Source organism: Eublepharis macularius, chromosome 1, assembly GCF_028583425.1.
Source record: "Eublepharis macularius isolate TG4126 chromosome 1, MPM_Emac_v1.0, whole genome shotgun sequence".
Taxonomy (NCBI): domain Eukaryota; kingdom Metazoa; phylum Chordata; class Lepidosauria; order Squamata; family Eublepharidae; genus Eublepharis; species Eublepharis macularius.
Window position 1 is genome coordinate 196,021,491 of NC_072790.1, and position 23,907 is coordinate 196,045,397.

The 23,907-nt window shown below is 38.4% G+C and overlaps 1 protein-coding gene across 7 annotated transcripts in view; it reads left to right on the top strand.

Annotated features, from left to right (window-relative positions):
* EML4 (EMAP like 4) overlaps nt 1–23,907 on the top strand; it is a 206,113-nt gene that overhangs the window by 162,256 nt on the left and 19,950 nt on the right. For all 7 annotated transcript variants that reach the window (XM_054982940.1, XM_054982905.1, XM_054982923.1 and 4 more), the window contains 11 exons: nt 1,481–1,630; nt 2,744–2,813; nt 4,065–4,175; nt 8,249–8,344; nt 11,322–11,456; nt 12,445–12,580; nt 17,191–17,342; nt 19,201–19,326; nt 19,437–19,568; nt 19,935–20,002; nt 23,512–23,600. In XM_054982940.1, coding sequence (XP_054838915.1) covers nt 1,481–1,630; nt 2,744–2,813; nt 4,065–4,175; nt 8,249–8,344; nt 11,322–11,456; nt 12,445–12,580; nt 17,191–17,342; nt 19,201–19,326; nt 19,437–19,568; nt 19,935–20,002; nt 23,512–23,600 — 1,265 coding nt within the window. The remainder of the gene's footprint in view (nt 1–1,480; nt 1,631–2,743; nt 2,814–4,064; nt 4,176–8,248; nt 8,345–11,321; nt 11,457–12,444; nt 12,581–17,190; nt 17,343–19,200; nt 19,327–19,436; nt 19,569–19,934; nt 20,003–23,511; nt 23,601–23,907) is intronic.

Sequence of the window (23,907 nt, forward strand, 5' to 3'; positions counted from 1 at the left end):
ACCCTTGAAGAAAACTTCCAATGTGAATATTAAATCAAACACAATAACATCTGGCTGGCAGCTGTTTCAAATAGAATGCTGGACAGTATAGATTTTAGCCTGATCCAGCAAAGCGATTCTACTCTTTATAACAATGTTAATTGAATTCTCAACATTGTTTTTCTTAATAAAGGTATCCTTTCTGGTCTGTCTTATGGACTGTCTTTGGAGTAGCGGTGATCAACACTCATTGTGGACTTGTCAGCTGATTAGAAAAAAACAGCAGCACAACTATAAAACAAACTCAGTTTTTAGCTCTTAGAATCACCCTTTTTTTTTCCTTTGTGGAAGACAATGTAACATTCATATGGAAAGATTTCATATGAGGCTTAAAGGTAGCTGGACACCAAAGTATATCTTATTAGCATCCTCTTGTTTGTTATGCTGCTTATTTGACAACATTTTTTAAAGCTTTGTCCAAAAATGCTTTAAAATAAATTGTAATATTAAAGTAAAAGTTCCTATACCTTCCCCATTCTTACTTGATATATTCATAACCCTGCCTAATAGCCTGATCAGATTTTAGAAGAGGAAAGCGATTTTTCCATTGCGACTTGATCCCGTGTTATTCCTGCACAGTGAAAACAGCAGTAATGGAAGCCTGTGCAAATGCTACCATGGCTAAGAGACCAAGAGCAGCCCATTGACCCGGTACTCTCTTCTCCCTTGTGCACATAAAACCCCTTTCTCACCATGGTTGGAAATGACCAAACCATGACTACCAAGAACACCTGTGTATATGCAGCTAAACAAAAAAAGGAAGGGATGGTAGACATGTCTAAGGGGAGCAGGGAGGAATGTGCTAACCCACAACACATTCGTGTTCTAACCATGGTTAGACTGCCCTGGACTACTTTCCTACTTCTGTGCTTGTTTCTGTTGTGCAGGAATTCTGAAGTAAGTCCCTAGCTAAGAGTTACTTTTCTTATTCAGATGCTTAAAGATATTTCCAGTATTCTGGATCTGCTTAGTATATCTTGCTGCCTTGCAGGGAGCTTTTGGAATTTTCACGCACTTGTTTTAAAAGGCCAAATGGAACTGATACAATTCCTCTCAGGAATGCAGCAATGGGAAGGCCTGCTGTCTGATGCAATTCAGTGGCTGTGAAATAGGTTAAGGTAGTGCTGTGACTTCTATTATTACCTAATGAAAACTTCATATTTTGAGTTTACAAACTAACACTTATTTTATACTTCATCCTTTGGTATAGTCTCCAGAAGCTTGCTCATAGTCATGGGTGCACACCTTGCAGTAAGTTTGTTTCCTATACTTTCACATATGTAATGCTTAACTAAAAAGTGATGAAAAGGAAAACCGTCTTTATTGTTCAGAAGTCTATTCACAGTACGTAAAGTTAGAAGGCACTTATGAGAGATGTTTTCATCTTCATAGTACGAGCTTAGATTTTAAAATCCTTGACTTTTTCACTTTAAAAAAAAAGATACGGTTATCGTGGAAGGGATTGTCGAGCCAATGTTTACCTCCTGCCTACTGGAGAAATAGTGTATTTCATAGCATCTATTGTAGTACTGTTCAACTATGAAGAGTGGACTCAACGGCACTACACGGGACATAGTGATTGTGTCAAATGGTTAGTCTCTGCTTCAATAATGCCTGTTTGTATGTAATTTTGTTAAGATACGATTTTGTACCAAATACTCGCAAATTACAGTAATATGCCAAGAATGTTAATGAAGACCGTTGTGAATCTGGATTAAAGCAACATGTCTCTGAGCAGGGTGGATGGAAAGAGAACAGATGTTTCATGCAGGTATCCAAAATCACTGTCGTGAAGGATTTGCTGCTGCAAATTAGTTACTTTGCTGATTCTGGCAGGACTGTGGCATCACATATGTGCATGCATTTTTTCCCAGCATGATAAAAAAAAAAAATTCAGTGTGGAACCAAATGTCTATCTACCAGGTTTCGTACATGTCTTCTTCTAATTTGAACTGGAGGATCTGGCCAATTAGTGTTCCATTTCAGAAAATCCTTGGAAGTAGATATCAACATGTTCTACGAGTTGCAAATTAAATTAGTGCAGCACTAAGTATAGGCAAGCACTGATATGTAAAGATTGCCATATGGACAGTAGTATCTCAGAAGTGCAAACAGATGTAAGATATGCACGCATTGTTCCTTCCACATTTAGAATGTATGCCTGCCTTCCCTATCATTTATGATTTTAAGAGGATTAAAGCTTAGTTTATGTAAAGTATCTTAGGAAATTTTACATACATGAAATGTTTCTGATGGTATTTAATTATTATCCCAAAAATTAGTAAATGAATATCATCTTTGTACAAAGAAGCTTGCTTTGTCTACAACATTTTACTTGTTCCAACAGAAGGTTGGATGTGGTTATATCAGATCTCCAGTATTTTTCATGCAGCATTTTGCTTTAAGGTCTATATAAGAGAATGGTATTCTCTGTATAGCTGTTTGGGTCTTTTAAAAAGTTTTGTAAATTGCTTAGGCTGTGGCTGTTTGCAGCTGAAATTTGCAGGCTACATTGAGCCATGCAAATTCTCTGCTTCACTACAAAACTGTCTGCTAAAAGTCCAGCAGAGGTGTATCATTATCTATGGTACTCCTCTTCACATTTTGAAATGGGCAGTTTGGTGAAGAAAATTTCTACTAGCAAGCTATTACTATGACCATAGTTCCCAGTGAATATATCAATGTTTTGGCATTATTTCTTTAGCCTTGCTGTTCATCCCGACAAAATCAGAATTGCTACTGGACAACTGGCAGGAGTGGATAAAGATGGAAGAGTAAGTTGATAACTGTCTCAGTAGCTCATTGCTGTATCTGAAGATTGGGAAGCGTTGACGAATTTCCCTTTCCAAACTTATCATTCATTCATTCATTCATTCATTCATTCATTCATTCGACTTTTAACTCACCCTCCCCGCCTCCTGTTCCTAATTCAAGAGCATTCACATATCTTATTATCTTATAGTTTGCTTTGCATATTTTCCACAATGACTGTTGAAGGCCATGGGTTTTTAAAGTTTATTTTAAGCAGGCTTTCCTCCCCCCACTCAGGAAAAATAACTTAGTGGAACTGTGGCCACTCATGTGCTTTTATGCTTTGAGGAAAAGGAAAAAATAATCTTATTTCCTAGCCCAGGGGTCTCCAGTGTGGTGCCTGTGGGCACCATTGCACCTGCCAACACCTCTCCTGCTGCCTACCAAGTGTTTATAGAAAGTGGTTGGGGCCAGGTGGGACTTTTGCTAAGCATAGCTTCTGATTGGCCATTGGAGATTCATTGAAATAGCTCTTGCTTCCATTGCCATGGCCTTTTTATGTAGTTTATCCCTGTTTTATTATATCTGTGCTGTACTATTTGAAATTAAACTAGCTTTAGCCTGAATACAGTTCCACTGGAATCATGCCATGGAGAGGCAACATCAGGCGTTTATGAACTATTTACCTTCAGGGGAGCCCTTTCCAGAACATTTTGTCTACTGAGGGAGCCTCTGAATGTCTGCCAGGAATGCCCAATGCATGACAGATGTCAGGCAGTCTCTCTCTGCAGATGGGGGGGGGGGGTTGGCCAGAGGTGGGCAACCTATCTTTTTATGAGATACGGCTTGCTATTACTGATATTTTCATTGAGGAGCTCCTAACAAATATCCAAGGAGCCACATGGTTCCCTGGAATGCAGTTTAACAGCATTTCTCTGCACTAAGCCAGAAACAAAATTGTCATAAGGGAGATTCTTATGCCAGAATTTGATTCTGATTCAATGCTGATCAAATTCATCTCTTTTCATTTAAAAATAAATAAATCCCATGTTATAACCCTCAAAGTTAAAACAAATTGCAGAGAGGAAAATCCTCAGAATAAAACCACTTTAAAGTTGTTCTTTACTTCACCTCAGTCAATTATTTACATTACGGAAGTAAACTAGAAGTTTTCCAAATCAATTAAAGTCATTATCTGCTTAGCACAAGATAAATCCTGCATGCAGCAATCCTGGTAGTTCAGTAACTTTTCATATCAAATTGCTTTTCCTTAGCTTTTACATCCCCATGTTAGAGTGTGGGATTCGGTGAGCCTGGTGAGCCTGCAAGTGATTGGCCTTGGAACTTTCGAGCGAGGAGTGGGATGTCTGGATTTTTCAAAGGCGGTAAGGAGAAACTGCTTTTTAAAAAAAAAACCTGGACTTTAAGTTATTATGCATTTTTGGTGATTTAAGCAACAAAATATTGGTATTTTGTATTATATCTGTAAGGTTATAGCAAATGTAAGCAGTTGTGAAGGTTTACAAAATAGGTTATGCCCAGCTGTTTGCAGCAGCATCCAGTGGTGTATTTACCACACTGTGTACAGAGATCTGTGCTCCTGTGCTCGGAGCCTGACTGCTTTTAGGATTTCTCACAGCTAACTTCTGCATCTTAATTTTTTGAGGTTGTTAGTGAATATTACTCCAGCCCATAACAGCTTTGGTCAAACAGAACTCCACCTTATCTTTCTTTGGTGGTACCCATCTGCCACAGGCATAGTATCCTGGCTCGAAACTGGGCATAATGGATTGCTACAGCCATGGTAGCTTAGCAGTTGTGGCATTCCTTTCTAAACATACTCTTCCTTGTGCAAGCAGGACTGTATTTTCACATGGGCAGAAGGGCACATATTCAACCAGTTCCTCATTCTGCAGCATCACTGAGTATTCCCTCTTCCCTGACTCTGTGCCTTTTTTGGGGGGGGGGGGGAGGTGTGCACTGAAGAATGAAACTAGGAGGAAGGAGCAAAGGTCCATTCTGCTCACAATCATCTGGGTCCAGGATATAACTCTTGATCTGACAGATCCTGTAAAAAGTTACTCCAGCAATTCTGTATTGAGTATAGCAATAAGTGTGTCTATTCTTTTAGATCTTGATTCTCTATGAATAAATATCTCTGTTGCATCAAATAAATAGAAGAACAGCAGTGTTCCGCACATGTAAGAGCACCATGAAGTCTGCACCAGATGCCTAGAATAGAAATGAATTGTATATTTCACAAATGGAGGAGAAAAGAATTATATATTAGTTTCAACATTCAATACATGTTGAATGATTTGTTTCAAGTTCAGAAAGACTAATCTTGGCAAGTTCTGAAACAAAGGATTAGTTTTCTCTCGGAGATGTTTGGCTTGAGTGCTGTCCGAGAACAGGAAACAATAAAAACCCTTGCTTTGCATTTCTGCCCATTTCAGAAGTAGCTAGCCCTATCTGTGTTTTTATATAGCAACTCCTTTGTCTTGTTGCTTCAGTATTGGCTGTAAGCTAGTATTTGGAGTAGTGTTTGTAGTATAAAAATTTTTTCTATAAATTGGTGGTGGTGGCAGTTAAATCGTCTTCTGCTTACATTTGTCAGGTTAATATGTGGAGAATAGCAAATAATATACCCACACATTTCTCCAGTTAAATTGATTTGAATGATCTTTTTTTGGTCTGCTTTAGCATTTTGTGAATGTACTAGTGCAGGTAAATCCTACACCTTAAGCTTTGCAATTGTACTTAGGTGTATGGTAACAGTAGGTAAAAATCTAAGCAAAAGGAAGGAAGATTGACTTTTGATGTTGCAATGTTTTGCATCTAAATAGTTTGGATTTTATTTCTGCTTGTTAAATGTAGGTTTTTAAAAATCTTTGTTACTGTTAGTTTAAATACAGGCCACTGAGGAAAGAAGGATGAGTGAGTCAAGTCTGCTTTGATTGAACAGTAGCTGTAACCCAGGGAGCAGAGTTAACTGCAGCTTTTAGTTAGTACAGACAGAAAAGGTTTCAGTCAATCTTTGTATATCTCAGAAAGAGGTTATTCTGTCTAAAACAGGCAAACTGTGTGTGCGTGTGTGTGTGTGTGGTGCGCGCGTGCGTGTGCGTGTGCGTGTGTGTGTGTGTGTGTGTGGGGTCAGTCTGCATATATCTAAGAGAGATTATTCTATCAAGGTCAGACAAACTGTGTGGAAAGGCCTGAGTGCATCTATATCTGTGTGGATGAGATGAGAGTTTATTTTGTTAGTTAAGATCTGTATGGAAAATTAGTCTGTGTGATGATGAGTCTGTGAATATGCCTTTAGGAAGATATAATTATTTTTGAAACCACCACTATTCTTAACTATTCTTAAACCAATACTCTTATCAAAACTATGCAGTTTTCACTCTTAAGTACTTATAAATAAATTCTACTTCTGTTTAGGAAAAAAAAATCCCTTTTTTACCTCACAACCACACTCACAGTCTGATTGTTTTGTCACACTACCATCTATAACATAACCTTCCTATACTGCCAGTTAAACAAAGGAGGTCTAAGGTAAAAAGCCTTTGATGGTGGCAAAAACCTTTTGAAGGAGTCAGGGAGGAAGCAATATATAGGTCACACAAACAAGAAAAGGAAGATGTTCTCGAGGTAAAAGCCTGAGTAAAGTAGAAAACACCTGAAAGCTCTATTTGTATAGAGAAAAAAAGGAGTGTTGGTTGTGACTAGAACTCTCCTGAGGTAAAAGTTTAAGGTAACATGAGGAGGACATGAATTAAAGGTCAAAATGCAAAGGTTATAAAAAATAAAATCATTACAGATGTGATGAAACATTCCAGCATTTCTAACACTGAGCATATTGTCTGACTAGAACCATGTTTCTTTCAGGGGTTATTTACATGATCTGAAGACTGAAACATATTTTTAGGTGTTTTGAGCTTACCACTGTCTAACGCTGTGGATGTCATTTTGCTGTTTCACCATATTCTCTTTGAAACTCATGTCTGAATTTTTCCACTTTACCATAACATCATAACATTTTCCTATATCTTCATTTAGTTCTATAGCAAGATAATAACTTTAATATTATTTACAATTTAGAAAAGCACACTTAATTTTATCTCTACTTCTTCCCATTACATAATGGAATAACAGCCTTTTATAAATGAGAAAAGGAAATGTGATTGAGAGAGAGAATTTAATTCTGATAATAGTAGGTATTTCCAATATTGTAATTATTTATTTATCGTCTGCCTTTCTCACTGAGATCCAAGGCAGATTACAACGGTTTGAGTGAAAATAGAATATAATCTACAGCTGGGACATTCACTTAGCAAAGTACAATAATGAACAACCGTCAGGACATTCAGGAAAACATATGATAGGGAATGTTAGCCATTTTTTTTAAAGCATAAAGCCAAGCACAGAGATAAAATCTATCTGAAACAAATCTATCTGAAACAGCATGGAAACTCCCTAACAGGCACATATCTTGATCAGCAGACAATACAGTACTCAATAGCTAGGTGATACAATTGTACTCATGGAGTACAATAGCATTACCACCTCTCCTGCTGCATGCATCCTCTTCTAGCACAGCGTGTTCAGCTGCACGCTTAGAAAGTTCCATTACTATCAGACTAGAGCTTCCATGGTAGTTCTGGGTGCATTGGTTATAACTTGGCTGGTGCTGGAGCGACTCTCAGGCTGGCACACCTTCAACCACCACACAGAGACCAATTGTGAACCAGATGTAGTAATGTGAGAGATATCCTATTTGCATAGATGCACTGAAGTTTCAAGTTCTTGTATTGTCGAAGGCTTTCACGGCCAGAGAACGATGGCTGTTGTGGGTTTTCCGGGCTGTGATTGCCTTGGTCTTGGCATTGTAGTTCCTGACGTTTTCGCCAGCAGCTGTGGCTGGCATCTTCAGAGGTGTAGCACCAAAAGTCCTTCTTTATGTTGTCCTGCTGGGAAGGCACAAAATGTTACCAGACCTTATGCATTTGGCGTCTTATTTAAATGGAGCAATCTTACATGCAGCAATTGCACATCACAGATTTTAGGCTTCAGAAAGGTGTCTTTCTGATGTGCTAATGCTGCATGCATCATGACTGAGGGGCTTAATTTACATCTGAAAGTGGGAGCATCCAGTGTTGCACTGAAATGTTTTTCTTGCACTCCCTGTTTAAATTAGGCCTGTTTGGGGAGGGAAAGCAAATGAACTTAAGCTTGCTCTTACACCTGGTCTGTTAAATATAATGTTAAATATAATTAAATATAATGTTAAATATTGCACCGTGGAGTGTCATCTGTATCATAGATTATGATCCTATCCAAAGAATAGAAAAAGATTCATATACCTTTCATTTCACATCTCAATTTTTATTCTGTCTGATGTATTTTATTTTACATTTAAAGATGATATAAAATAACTTTGTTGCTTTTCTTTTTAAAGGATTCAGGTATGCATTTGTGTGTGATTGATGATTCTAATGAGCACATGCTGACAGTCTGGGATTGGCAGAAGAAATCAAAAGTAGCTGAAATAAAGGTACATTGCAGGATTTGTCTTGACAGCAAATCCATCTTAAATCTTTTGAATCCAAATTGTTTCTATCATGAAATCCAGATTTGTTTGTGACAGCATAAACTTGGCTAATTGCCAGGTTCATGCTCCCCCCCCCCCCCCATTCATATGGTATGCCATGATTATCAGTCTGGAATCCCATTTGGCTTCTGTGCATGTGCAGCGACCCCAAATGCAAGTGATTTACTAATAGGTTTAATTTTTTGCCCTAATGTGGGAATCTTAACTAGGATGAAATGGTAAAATTTGAATCAGGAGCATCCTAATCATAGATCAATGTCTTTGCTTCTGCACTGTACTAGCCCCCTTGAGAAATGTGCATGTTTACAAAATACCATTGGAAAGCCTGTTTAGTGCCATGTCCCAAAACAAAAGCAGCATAATATCTTCTAATTAGGATTAGCCAAAGTAATACAAAACAGAGTGCAAACTTTCAAGTTCCCCAGAACTTGTCATCTGGATTGATGTTAAATAACAACAACAAAAAGAATGTCCTAGGCCATGACCTTAAGGCCTAATGGAAGAGTTCAAGGAAACTTGAAAGCTTTGAAAAGTGTCCCCTACCGTACCCCAGCACAAGCCGCAATACAGATGGGAACCTGTGAATACATCCCAGTTGGAGTGTCATAGTTGCCTCTTAGAGCGGGACCACAAGTGACGCCTGACACAGGTTGGGACACTTGCCCAGCTTCCCTCAAGTTTTGATGGGAAATGTAGGCAGCTTGGCAGAATGTTGGACAAGTGACAGTTGAAAAGTCCATTGGACAGCAGTCAGAGAGTCAAGCTGCAAGACCAGGATGCCTACATTTCCCATCAAAACTTGAGGAAGCTGACTAGTGTCCAACCTGTGTCAGACGTTACTTGTGGTCCCGCTGTTTAGAGCGTGATTTCATACAGCACTCTGTTTTCTAGGAACATATCCCCAGTGATCTATGATGTATTGCATGGTTTTTGTGTGTGGATTTTGCTTTGAACCAATGCATCCAATTACAGGCAACCTCTTTTATTGCCATGTACTAAGTTATGTGCTTCTCCTTAATTTAGAGGCAAAAATCGAAACACTATTTCAAAATTTCAGGTGCCAAATAGTCTACTCATAAGGCAACAGTACTTGATTGATTTGGTCACCCCAATTGTTGTTTTCCACATTGAATGTAAAAAGAATAACTTTCCAATTTCCCTTACTTTGCTTTTATTTTAATTGAATTTTTAGAACCTGACTTATGCTTGGTAAAAAATTCCTAAAGTACAAACATGTAAGGCACACTTTAAAGCAAGGCCACAGCTCAGTGTGTGTATTACTTTGTTTATATTCCAACTTTCTCCCCAATGGGGACCTAAAGCAGTTTACTCCATTCGTCTGCCCTCCATTTTTACTCACAACAGCCCTGTGAGGTAGGTTAGACTGAGATTGTGTGACTGGCCCAAGGTCACACCCAGTGATCTTCCATGGCAGAGTGAGGATTCAAATCTGGGTCTTCCAGATCCTAGTTGGTCACATCACACAGTCTCTCTCTGTTGAGGTGAAGGACACATAGCAGTACAGGTCAAGGTGTGCAAAAGAGTAACATATATGCATTTAAAAATTTGTACCCTGCCTTTCTTTAAAATGTCCATTAAAATGGCTAACAAAAATCGAATAAACAATTCGGAAAACCTTAAATGGAAATGGCAGCAAATATATTAGAATAAAGTAAAATTAAAACAGTAACAACATTAATAGAAAAGTCAGCAATAAAATAAAGCAAATTCTCCATAAAAAGCAATGAAAGTTCAACAGTTGCTAAAACAATACTGTTTTGGCATTACCCACATCACAGCAGCGGTAATTCAGCATAAAAGCAAAACATTAACTAAGAGTTAACAAATCTTTCAGCTGGCACCAGAATCGTAGTAAGATTGCTCCAGGCAAGCCTCGTGGAAAAGGCTGTTCCAAAATTGTGATACCGCTATTGAAAAGGCCCATTCCCAAGTGATCAGTATCTCCAGTTCAAAAATGAGGAACCTGAAGCAAGACCTCTTGAAGCATGGACAGTGCTCTGTGGGATCAGGCAGTCCCTCAGATATCCTGGTCCCAAACTAGTTAGGGGTTTAACAAAACCAGCGCCTTGAACTGTGCACAGAAAGGCCAATAAAAGCCAATAAAGATCTTTAAAAGCCAATAAAGATCTTTAAGATACATGTGCAACAGCACACTGTGGACCTGTTCTGGCAAGTCTTCAAAGACAGTCCCTGTCTCTGAATATTGTAACCAATATTGTAATTCAACTTTGATGTTGAACATGAGAACCTAACATGAGCTCTTGTACCAGTATGTTACGCACATTGTCCTCGCCCTTCTTCCATGAAGCTCTGAGTGATGTACATTGTTCTTCCCCTCTTCATTTTATCCTCACTACAACCCTGTAATGAGTTTCATGTCAGTGGGGGATTTGAACCTAAGTCCCCAGCACTGCGCCCACTGGCTGCAACTGTCTCAAATGTTTTCTTAAGTGTGTATGATAGCACAAGTGTATTCACAAAACTGCATCAATTAAATTGTAGTAAAATGCTGCTAGATCTTAGAACCAGTCCATTTTGGAATGTATTATTCTGTTGCATGCAAGCTGAATTGTTTAGTCAGTGCCTTGTAAACTCAAAGTACACTTTGCAGCATTTTTCATTATCATAGTTGTTCTAAATATATATATACTTTTGCAGTCATAGTAATACTTCCAAGTACTGCCCAGTTGCTTTTTCCATGTAGTAATAGGCATGCATATGCCAACAGATGGATGACCGGACAATAATTTGTGGGCAAAATGCATTGTCATTAGGAGATGTATTTATTAGCACTGATATTATCTATCCTATTGTGTGCTTGTGTGTTTATAGCATATTCTCTGCTTAACTACACAAAAAGAATATTAATATAAATATTTCCCCTTTTCTCTTTCCGCAGACTACTAATGAAGTTGTGCTTGCAGTAGCATTCCATCCAACAGATAAAGACACAATTATAACATCAGGAAAATCTCATATATTTTTCTGGACTTGGAATGGCAATTCTTTAGCAAGGAAGCAAGGGATATTTGGGGTAACAAACTTAAAATTCAAAGTTTTATTAAAATTTATGAAATTGGAGAGAATGTGAGTTTTTTCAGCAGTGGCTGAGGAGCATGAAGAGCTGTATTAGATCACATCTAGTTCAGCAGTTGTTTCCCATAGTGATGTAGCCCGATGTATCTATGGATGAGGGTAGTAGCCGTACCTTACTGTTGACCCCCCTCTTCTTCCCCAGTACTGCTTCTGGGGCCATCATGACAATCAGGTGTTGATGGAGGTGTCTTCCATGAACAATAAGGCTTTATCACTGCATTATATCTAAATACACATATAACAAAGCCCTAACAGCTGCTTTTTGTAAGGAAAAACACCTTTGGAGAAAACAGTCTTCAATGGAAAAATGATGTGGGGAGTTGGTTAATTATCCCTTTCTCACCAACCATTTTTTAATTCCAAAATCCACGCTCTCACATCCAACTGCTGCTTTCATTGCAGTGTACAAGGTGGGTGTTTGTGGTCAGTAATCATGTAGCTGAAACCCTGAAGGAGAAAAGCAGTAGGGAAGAGATGATTTTGAGTGGCAAAAATAGCCAGCTGAGAGAGGACTGAGCATCTTTCTCTGTACTTCCAACAATTCTCTTCTCAAACTGGTCCCCTAAACTAGTTTTCCAAATAAAAAGGAAGACAGGGACTTCTTGCTTTCCTGTACAAGAGGTACTGTTTTGTGCATGCAGCAGGTATGTTTGACTGTTATGGAACATTTTATCTAAAAACAAGTGCTGCCAACATCTTTAGTAGCCGCTCCTGGGAGGCACCAATTTTCATGCAGCCATGAATCTCACTTGTGAAACTGGCAACATCCCCCCACAGTTTCAGAGCAGTTAGTGCTGTATATGTTGACTAGCCCATAGGTTAAAATGGAAAGGTTTTGAGAATGAGGGGCTTTGTATGTTTTCACTTTTGTATGTCTGCCTGCACATGAGCTGCTACTTCAAACACATTGTGGTGTTCCTTTTCAGAAATATGAAAAGCCCAAATTTGTTCAGTGCTTAGCATTTTTGGGAAATGGAGAAGTTCTCACTGGTGACTCGGGTGGGATAATGCTTATATGGAGCAGAACTACTGTAGAAACCACACCAGGGAAAGGATCCAAAGGTAAAGTAAGAGTTCAGTTATAGGTTTTGTGGTTGTAACCAAAGCCAGATATATATACATAAAACATTGTGTTGTCTTAGGGTTTTTTTTTCCTTTAAGGTGCCCCTTATGTATTACTGAGGCTCTTTTCTTTGACTGGCTTGTCAAAGCCAGTCCCTTTCAGTGAGAACAATTAATGGATTGCCTCCTTGTCTGAATTATCTGCACTGCTAGCACTCTCTCTTGTGATGCTTGCACTCTCTTGTGATGCCCTTGTTATGTTAAGATTGAAGGATTTTGATTCATCTTAGCCTGGGTTCACAAAATGATGGAGTATTACAAAGAGGTACAAATCTTAATACAAAAGATGCTGTGAAATTACTGTAGCAGATAGAAAAATTGACAGGTGGCCACATAAACAGTATAAATTATATTAAGGGATAAATCTGCCTTCTATTAATTACTGCTTCCACTGGTTGCTTTTCATTCCAGTGAAAAGAGAGATTGGATTTTTTTGCAACTGCTTTTTGCTAATTTTTAATGAAAAGGCAGAAATAATCAACAATGCTCATTTGTTTTCTTTTATCCTCCCCAAACACACACACGTCTCTCCTACAGCTGTATTAACTGCACAAGTCATCACCATTCTACAAATAAGCTTTCAAAGGCAGACACTTCTATAAAATTGCTAAATTAGAGTTTGATTATCCTTTATTTAGCCCATAAATGAGACCATGTCCTCTTCTATTTATGGTCATTTCAGTTCATGAGACAACATACAGGTATATGTGCATTCATGCTATTGTATTAATCTATGAGATGTCATATGAATCATTCTACTTTGTTCGAGAAGAATCAATCAATCAAGTTTATTACAATGTAAGATCAGCTCTGGAAAGTCAGCAGTAATGGAAATAAGGATAAAAAATAAATGAAGTAAAAATAAGATAAAAATAGGGAGAGCACATGCAGTGCAAGAAGCCAAGAGCAGTGAACACAGATTTTGGGGAGAACGGAGAGATAATACCTTCCTCCAACAAAGATATAAAGTTATTGAGGCTCAGTCAGCCGCTTGCACATCTCACACGCCCAAAGGCAAAATTTAGCAACTTTATGGCACATTCACTATACAGTGATTGCACATATTTTCTGCATGTGGGCATGCACATCTGTAAGAAGGAGCCAGTGCACATTCACTTTGCAATTGCACGCAGGGATTAGTTCCTAGATAAATTTGGGGCTTGTATCACAGGTTCAGCTGTATTTGCATTGAGTGTAACATGAGAATTACTTAACACATGCATTTTTTAAAAAACAGGTGTACGCTGTACACAGATTGTATATGTATTCACAGTAACTTGTGAACAGGGCTTCTTTTGTATTTTAAAGTCTATTTTGTTGAACTTTATCAGTTCATCTTCTGGCAAAGTATTGTCCTGGCATTAAAGCATGCTTTAATTTTATTTTTTTTGGCTTTTGAATTGAACTTGCTTTTATAGTGCAAACATTTTTGTTCAATCTAAAATTTTAAAGAAAAATTATTATTTGCAACCAGGCACATGCAGGTCTGGCACGACTGAACCCTAAGGTAGCTCTTAAATCCAAGAGTAATTATTTTCCTTGGCAGCAGATTTAAATGTTGAGGCCTAAGTGTGCACGCCAGAAAAAACAGTGTCAGAAGAAGATATTTTAACTGCCAAATGTATGTTTAAGCAAATTTTTCATTCTAAAGAAAAGATTAAAATGAAAATTTAATTATAAGAGTGATCATATATTTAATATTTTAGCCTGTATGAAGCGAGTAGCCCTTTGCTATGGTTGTCATAGCAAATATTTCATAATGAAAAGTAGGCTACATTAATTATTTTAAATGGATGCAGGATTTTGTTGAGTTGGACTTGTTGTAGTTTGAGTGTGTTATTGAATAGATCATGGGTTTTATGAAGGTTTAAACCTGCATGTGTTGGGGGGAAGGGGTTAAATAGACTTGGAAATACAGTAAATGGCTCCCTGGGGATAGGCTGTTAAGTAAAGTTGGCACCTTGTACTTTTCTTGGGTTTTATGGGGCATTTCGAAGCTATACATTTTATTTTTTTGTATCTTATAACAGATGGCAATTTGCACCTAATAGCATCTGCCCTTGAAATATTAATCTTGAAGATTAACAAACCTCTTTGCTGTAGCAGCCAAGTGACAATGTTATTCTGCAAGGTGTTCTAATTAAATATTTGGACATACTGTTACATGGCAAGCCTTTACCTCAATAATCCAATTTACACCTAAATTGCTCTTAATGGAGGATTTGTAGTTTTAAATGCAGCTGTTGCATAAAGATGAAAGAAAAAATAAATTTGAAGTAGTCGGAGGTCCTCCTGAACATTTCATACTGAGATTACCATTTCAGTAACTTTCAGACCAGTAATCTGTTTCATCCAGTTTTCTGTATAAAGGCTTTGTTAAAGAAGTAGTAATGGAAGCTTATTTCTAAGTGCTAAAGAAAGGGATAAGGTGTTCTGATGCTGACTGACTCACTGGTTTAGGCCAAAATTGTGCTTTCTGCCTAATACTTCAGTTAGTCTTCACTCTTCACCGATCTCTTTTAGTGTTCTGGAGAATGTAGAAGCCACTTACAATTCAGAGGTCAAAACTGATCTGATCACCTTTCTTTTGCAAACATTCCATTTGAAAACGATGGCTGTTTCTCAGTTCACCTTGCAGTTTCTGTGAGGAATAAGCAAAGCTTCCCATTTTTATGTTGTTCTCTAAGCCTAGACTGAAAAATAACACACTGAAATATTAGAGGATATGGCCGCACCTTTGCCTTTAAAGGTTTGTGTAAAAAAAAAAAAAAGGCAGCATGTTCTGTTGAGTGCTGACTTTGCTTACTGCTGACACTTAATGGACTTACGTGCTCTGTATCATCCCTGCTCCTCCCTATCTCATGTGAACTGTTTTAGCTGTCTTTCGTGAAATACCAAGGAGGCAGCATCCAATCAGAAAGTCATTGCTTGGATATTAACACCAGTTACAAGCAGTGCAGTTGATCCAAAGGGTATCTTAAAAAGTGACATATTGACCTGAGATTGAAACCTCTGTTTAGACACCTCAGGCCCAGACAAACTTCACTCTCATGCTTGAATTCTGTATTGGAATGTTGATGTTGCTGGCTCAGTGCCTGTTCGTGAGTCCCTTCAGTGCCTGAAGATTTAGGCAAGATGTGTTTTTTTTCCTTTCTCCAGTTGGAACTGGAAGGAGAAGGGAGTTAACATTTCCCATTTGTTGTTTCCCCGGCCTCTGGTGTCATTCTCCCCCCAGCCCAAGTCAAACTATATTTTCCCCCTCAATCAGGCAAATGACAATGGGGAGGGGGGTTGAAGTCCAGGCAGTAGCTAAGGGGAAAGAAGGAATTTTTACCCCCAACACAGGATCCAAACGACTCCCTTTCTCACAGCTGCTGTATACCAAGAAGGAGGGGAGGACCTATATGTAGATGATAATCTGTTTTTTTTAATTATATTTTTATTATTTTTTCCAGCTAAGAAAGAAAGAAAACAGCTAAAAAGGAGCAATAAAGTTTTCAGTACAGTTCAGTACAGTTTCAGTAGGCTTGCTTAACTTCACATTATAATTATCCAAGGCTTCTAATTAATCTCAATAAAATTTACAACTGTAAGTTCTGATATTTCATACATCATTGCCATCATGTTGGATTCTATTCTGTACATTTATTATTTATCCATTCATAAAAGGAATTCCAAGGTGTAAAGAAGTCTTATTCCACTTGTCCATTCAATATAGAAGTTAATTTGTCCATTTCTGCAGTTTCCATTATCTTCAATATTAATTCCTCCTGTTTGGTTATCGCTTGTCGTTTCTAGTAAATGATACCTGTTCATAGATTTTCCAGCATCCCATCGGATTATATACTGAGGAATAGGTTTTACATACCTGCTGTTGTTCAGAGCTTTTGTATCTATTATCTTAAGGCAGGAAATTTTTTCTTATAATGTCACTATATCACTTATAATGTCACTATATGACTTTCTGATGTTGCAAGTGATTCAACTCAGAACCAGTTAAGGACAACTGGGGCTTAATTTTAAGTCATGATTCAACACAGTTTAGCTACTGAATGTAGTCTTAGAGCCAGGTTTCAGCCCCACTTGAGAATGTATGGAAAGGTATTTGCGAGAGAACAGAAAACCTTTGACATCACCAGGTTATAAAAGCAACACCACCACCACCCCGCTTACAACAAGTACACTTTCGGGCAGGTTTTGACCATCTGATCCCTCTTACTTTAGACATTAACACTGCAGTCCTAAGAATTACTCCAGTCTAAGCCCATTGACTTCAATGGGTTTAGACTGGAGTAACTCTTCTTAGAATTGGACTATAAGTTAAGTATTCAGTACATGTTTCAGTAATTTCCAAATACTGTTGGAAATTAGCAGGGTGACTTCAGCAAGTTCTGCTTTAACAAGGAAGAAATCTTGCCATTATTGAGCAAACTCAATAGAAGCACACAAAAGGTTCAGTTTAATTGCATAGTGATAATTCTTGCTTCCTGTTCTGTGTAGGTTGGCAAAATCATGGCAATAATTTAGCACTATTTCTTTCACAACTACAGGTGTGTATCAAATAAGCAGGCAAATCAAAGCTCACGATGGCAGCGTATTCACACTATGTCAAATGAGGAACGGGATGCTGCTAACTGGAGGTGGGAAAGACAGAAAAATCATTTTGTGGGATCATGACTTGAACCCTGAAAGGGAAATAGAGGTAGGTGAGAGCTTACTAAACTGAGGAGAAATGTAGGCAAAGAATAACTTTTGGAGGACTATTGTTAACTTTATTTAAATTTTCAAATACACTGTAATTGATTCTTATTTTCCCCCTTTCCTTCTGTGGCACCCATGTACCTTTTCTTTGTTCAATTCCAGGCGGCTTCATCCATTCAAGGTATTAGGTTCTAGCCTACACGTTTTACGTTGAATAAACATGGTGCCTAGTCCACTGAAAAGTTCTTGGCCCATCCCTTTGGATTGAGTTGAGGCTGCATAAAAACTATCCCATGCTGGTAGTGCAATCATTTTGGTGGCTGTCAGGCAGGAGAATTACTTTGAATACTGATTGTACTTGTCAAGGTGTTTGGCTAGTTGTGTCTGTGAACCAGGGATCTGTGGCTCGCATTTTACAAACAGGGAATTGTGCCTGAGAGAGAGCACTGATCTGTCCCTACAGCAATCTGTCAATCAGTTATAAAAATAAATGACATCTTATTCTGTCTTTAGCAAATAAACAACATATCACAATGATAAATTCATAGCCTTTGTGGAAGATAAATATAGCCATTAGAGAGGGGAAATAGTCTTTTTAAAGAATTATTTTGAGGCTAATTAATAAAATCAACATACAGATGCCAACTGAATATAAATCACCATTGTGCTTTGTAAACATTGACTTGAGTGGTATAGATTGTTATCTCCCCATTCCCTTTGTTAATGTGCCATGTACTGTCTACAAAGTCATTATTTGATGCTGAAAAATTCAGCCAGCTCTTTGAATAAAAAATAGTACTTAAAATAATAATTAGGTTTATCTCTTTGGCATCTGTTCAAATGAATAGTGTTCTTACAAGCTGCATTTCAGAATAGGCAAAGCACTGGTAAAAAAGGGATTCTTACAGTTTTATTCAAGCACGTGATTGTTTTGTTTCAAAATCCTAATATAATACTACATGGCTTCAGACGCAGCTTTGAAACTCAAAGTGGGAAATCACTTCTTAGATGCCTTTTACCCAAGTGTTGAAAAATGGCTTTTAACGTTGTCTGTTCAAAAGTGTTAGAATTAAATACTGTGAAGGTCAGTGGGACTACACAGGTGTAAATGACAAAATAGTTTAGTGCATAGTGTTGTAATCGCATGGAAATCTCTTGACACTACATCAGTCTTGCTTGGATTGCAGCTCCAATTAGCTAACCTTTAAATGGCATGGGTTGACTATAATCCTTCTTCCACTGTTTTGAGAACGTTTTCTTGAGAGCTGGCATGGTGTAGCGTGTTGGACTGGAAATAGCTAAGTGAAGGATTAATTCCAGAACCAAATTTCTAGTTCTCCATGAAGTGTCCTGAGGGGCCTTGGACAAGTTACAATCTCTCAGCCTAATTCACTTCATATAGTGGATAATGAGAACAAGTGTGGTGCATTGGTTAGAGTGTTGAACTAGAATCTGGGCGAACCAGGTTTGAATCCCTCCCGCCATGGAAACTCACTAAGTGACCTTGGGCCAGTCACACGCTCCCAGCCTAACCTAACTCACAGGCTTGTAAAAATAAAATATGGGAGAGGAGAATTTTGTAAGCTACCTTGGGTCCCCACTGGGGAGAGAGGTGGGGTATGAAGTAAGTAAACAAACAAACAAATAGTTGCTGAAACTAAATAGAAAAGCTCCATACTTATCAGTTGGAGCATCTCAAAGTAAGTTGAAGGGGTATATAAATGTGGAAAATGCACAGTAAACTATAAAAATAAAATTTCAGCGTGATTGAAAAGAGTGCATGAATATTATAAGCGAAGACAGCTGTAACCCTTAAAATATGTGTTGAATTATGAACTATAGAACTATGGTTTTTTAAGGTTCCAGATCAGTATGGGACAATCAGAGCTGTGGCAGAAGGCAAAGCAGATCAAGTTCTCATTGGCACATCACGGAACTTTATTTTGCGGGGTACATTTAATGATGGTTTTCGAGTGGAAGTACAGGTGAGTTCTTCCTCTCTCAAACTGAGGGGGAAAGGTTTGAGTTGTTTCTTTTCAGGTGCTGAGTTTTGTAAAATAACTCGGGTGTGTGCATATTTACTTACTTTTCATAGGGTCACACAGATGAACTCTGGGGCCTGGGAACACATCCCTTCAAAGATCTGTTCTTAACATGTGCTCAAGACCGACAAGTTTGTATGTGGAACTCAGCAGACCACACACTGGAATGGACCCGCCTACTTGATGTATGTATGCTTTTTTTCTGTTCAGACACCAGCAGTAATCATAGGAGCCTTACATGCATGTTCAAATAAGGCTTCCCGATTGCCTACTTCAGGTAGAAAAACAGCTAGTTTCATATCTGTCTGTTGTAATGAGAAATGGTACGCCCAAAGATCTCATGTAGCATGTTCTTGAAAAGGACTTCTCTTCCTAAAATGTTGGGAGAAGTGCTACTAATCAAAGTAGATCGTAGTGGGTTTGATGAAGCAGTAGTCCAAGTTAGTGTTAGACATCTTCATACTTCATTTCATCTTTTTTTCTGTGGTGGGCAATTCACTCTATATCTCCATATAAATGTTAAATCAAATGCATCTAAATGTGTTTTTCAGGAACCAGGGCACTGTGCAGACTTCCATCCAAGTGGAGCTGTTGTGGCAATAGGAACACACTCAGGAAGGTAAATGACTTAAACTTCTGTTTAGGTGAAATGCTACTCATGAAAGGATCCTTCCGATGATTATGATGATTTTTTTGTCCTAGTGTTCAATCTTTTCCTATATGTAGCCTAACTAGAGATGGGCACGAACCAAAATACGAACCAAAATTCGTGATGAACTAGGCTGGTTCGTGGTTCATGAACCAGTGGTTCGTCAGATCCCATTTCTGATGAACCGCCAGAAACTTTAGGATGGTCCGTTGGTTCGTTTTTCAGTTCATCACTGCAGACAGCCTGGCGCCAAACGATCAGTTTCCTAGGCAACAGGGGTGGACTTCCTGCAGACCTTTTGCTGACCTAAAAGTGACCTTCTGCTGACCCAGAAGTGGTGATTTGCTGACCCAAAAGTGACATCTTCACGGACCAAAATGAACGAATTCATGAACCAGGGCAGGTTCATGAAAGTTCATGGTTCATGAAACGTGACAAACAACAACCGCATGGTTTGGTTTTTTTCTGGTTCGTGCCCATCTCTAAACCTAATGTATGAAGGAGAAAGAAAGATGATATTCAGAGGGTAGGGTGGTCATAAAAATATAAAACTTACCCAAGTTCTTGTTTTTAACATCAGTCCAAAGAATTTACCCAAATATAAGCAGGAATGGGCATTTATTCCAGGTGGCGATCACCCATTCATATCTGTGTCATGGAAACAAAATTAAATTCTTGAAATAATAGGATATTTTCATCATTCTCTATAATCAGCTTTGAAGATCCTGTGGACTTTGTCCCTCTGCTTTGTGGGGAGTGAGGAGTGGAGAGCACTCATATGCACCACAATGCAATCCTGGTCAGATTTTGTGAGCAAAAAACATCAGACTGGTAAAAGAGAGCCAGTGACGCCTGTGGGAGGCAGTCCTCCGAGCATTGCTTGCTCTTGCTCTGCATTCAAGTTGTCAAACATTCATTATCTTTTTAACAACTAACAATTCTGAGTTAACATGTATTGGATTGTATCAAGTCCCATTTTATTCAGCAGGGCTTAATTTCAGATAAGTGTGCATAGGATTGCTGTCTCAATCATGAAGCCATTAGGCTCAAGGGAAGGAGATTGTCACTGAAATCCAGACAAGCCCGAAGGCCTGTGATTCTAGTGTTCTTGGAGCAATTACATGTTCCACTTTTCTACTAGTCAGAATTCTTAAGATTAATTTTGCAGCCAAGACTAGTATACCATCTGCTTACTGCAGAATGATTTCAATGTGCCGATCTGCAGTAGAACAGCAAGATTCAATGAAGGGAGCTTTGACTCTCAAAAGCTTATACTCTGAAAATCTTGTTAGTCTTTGAGATACTACTGGCGTCAAATTTTGTAGTACATCAGATTTGGTTGTTGCGGTCAGGCTCTTGCAACAGATAAAATGCTAAACTGACTTTACACACAATGCATAAAATGTCCCAGATCAGTAACTTCTTCTGGGTGTGTTGACTCTGCTTTGTGTGCGCATGCGTAAGCTTCACTTGGTACAGCACAACCCAACCCGATTACTGTCAGGTGCATGTCATGTCCATTCTATGGACACTCCATTGGTTATAGAGTTCAGTTACTGGGTTCATTTCAAGGTTCTGGTTATCATTTAGAAAGTCCTTAATGTTCTTGGATCCATATACCTGCAGGATCGTATTTCCTACCATGCCCCACTCCAGCAGCTTCACTGATCAGAGCTAACCTCTTTGGAAGTACCACCTTGTAAATGGGTGAGATCTGTAAATACCATTCAAGTGCATTCTGTGTGGTGGTTCCCACCTTGTGGAATGGTCTGCCAGCTATTTCAAAGAATCTGCAAAATGGAAGTATTGAGGAGGGGATTTTTATAACAGGGTTAGAGCTGTAGTATAATGGAACAGCTGAGGAGGTCACTTTATAAGGGAGTAGATTGTAGTCTGTTGCAATGTTATTGTACCTATCACCTTCCTTTTACTGCATTGTAGTCTACCTTTGTAACCCATTTTATGCATCATGGCATGTCATATCTAGACAATACTTTTTGTTGTTGGTTTTGTTGCTGTTGTTTACATTATTTTTCCAATTATGTAATCCAAGTCTACTGCATTGTTTATTGGAGGTTCTTGTTGTCTGATTGAACTGTTTTTTAAATTTTGTAATCTACCGTGAGTCTCGGTGAGAAAGGCAGACAAATAAAATAGCGTGTGCGTGCCTATGCATGCATGAATCTGTGCCCTCTATTGAAATGAATGGAGAAGTTCTCTTAGGCGCTTGGTGGAATTGTTTTCTCAGCCCATTAAAATCTGTATCGTTGGCCTGTCATCGTCTATCATAATTTATAGTGTCAATTTTATAGTAGCAAGGGTGCAGTTATCTGTTCTTGAATAGACTTTTTATTGCACTCGCCTTTCAAAGTTGCTATACTGTTCCCAAAGGATAGGAGATCCAAAATGGGCCACTGTTGCTTAAGGAATATGCATGTTTGCTCAGTGGTTTCATATGCTCCAGTAAGAATTTATCACCTTCCCTGCTTTGGATCTGTTAGGTTTAACCCAGGTGACAGAAGAAAACACTTCTAGTAATTTGGGTAGCGTAAAAAAACAAAGACTTTAAATGTAATTCAATACTGAGCCTCAGCCTGAAACTCTTCATTCTTCCAGCTGCAGTACAGAATCAGCTGCAGGCAAACCCACATTTTTTTATGTTGCCCCCAATGATATTATTGAAAGTGGTTTGTGTTGCCGTCCAATGAAAACATTTCAGCTATTTTTTCCACTGATTCCATCCATCTTGCACACAGCATATTCTCAAGCTGTGGTGGTATGTTAAGCTGCTTCATGTTTTATGCTTTTCATGTGGTCCTTTAACCACAAATTTGGTTTTAAGCCATTTGGACCAGACCATTTTCCAGATATCTGGTTTTAAAGCTTGAGGCTTTTGAAAATAATGAGAGATGACTTCTTCTAGAGACTGAGCAGCATTTCTCATGATGGGATTTTTAAATGTCAACTTCATTTCGCTATCCGTGTTTTTAATTTATTTATGATACTGGAACGGCAGCACTGTGGTCTACATGTAGTATACGTAAATTACCCTAGCAGTTGGTTTAACTCAATGGAAATGCACAGAATTCATGTAGCATGAATATGCGCTAATTCAGCAGCTTTTGAATAAGCTGGCTCTATGCACTTTAGAAAAAATTAGTGCGTGAGAACTAGTGGCCTCAGGGTTGTTATTCAGAATGGTTCCCCTTTGTGGCTGCTCTAGGCAGTGACCTCCTTGGGTACAGCAGCTTGTCACACCAATCTGATAGCCGTTTTCTTACCATACCAACCACTCAAGAAAGGGGGGGGGGAAAGTGAAATAGTGAATGCAATCCATCGTTGTTGGTGAAGAACACATTTTTTTATCATCACATATTTCTAGGGGCAGATGTGAGAAGTACCCATACTCAAATAGGCTGATTACAGTTTATAGTATTTATCCTTGGTTAAATTTTTATTTTTCTTCTTTTCCTTAACAGATGGTTTGTTCTGGATGCTGAAACAAGGGATTTGGTTTCAATACATACAGATGGCAACGAACAGCTCTCAGTGATGCGCTACACAGTAGGTAGGCAGAATGGTAGCAGACTTACAGCCTGGTCTTCCTTCCTTCCCTTTCTAGTTGCACATTTAATTTTCTTTAGATGGGTGCATTTTTAAAGTAATATAATATGATTTAATACCTATAAAAATTATGCTCCATCAATATTGCTTAGATGCAGAACTTGAGACTTAACTGTATGTTGACTGCACTGAACAGACAGAATTGGCTTTTTGGCTCATTTGCATGAAATAAAGCATATAGAGGCATGGGATAATTTAACAAATCAGTTGAGATTTTGCCACTGACTTCAGCAAGAGCTGTGTGAAAGGTG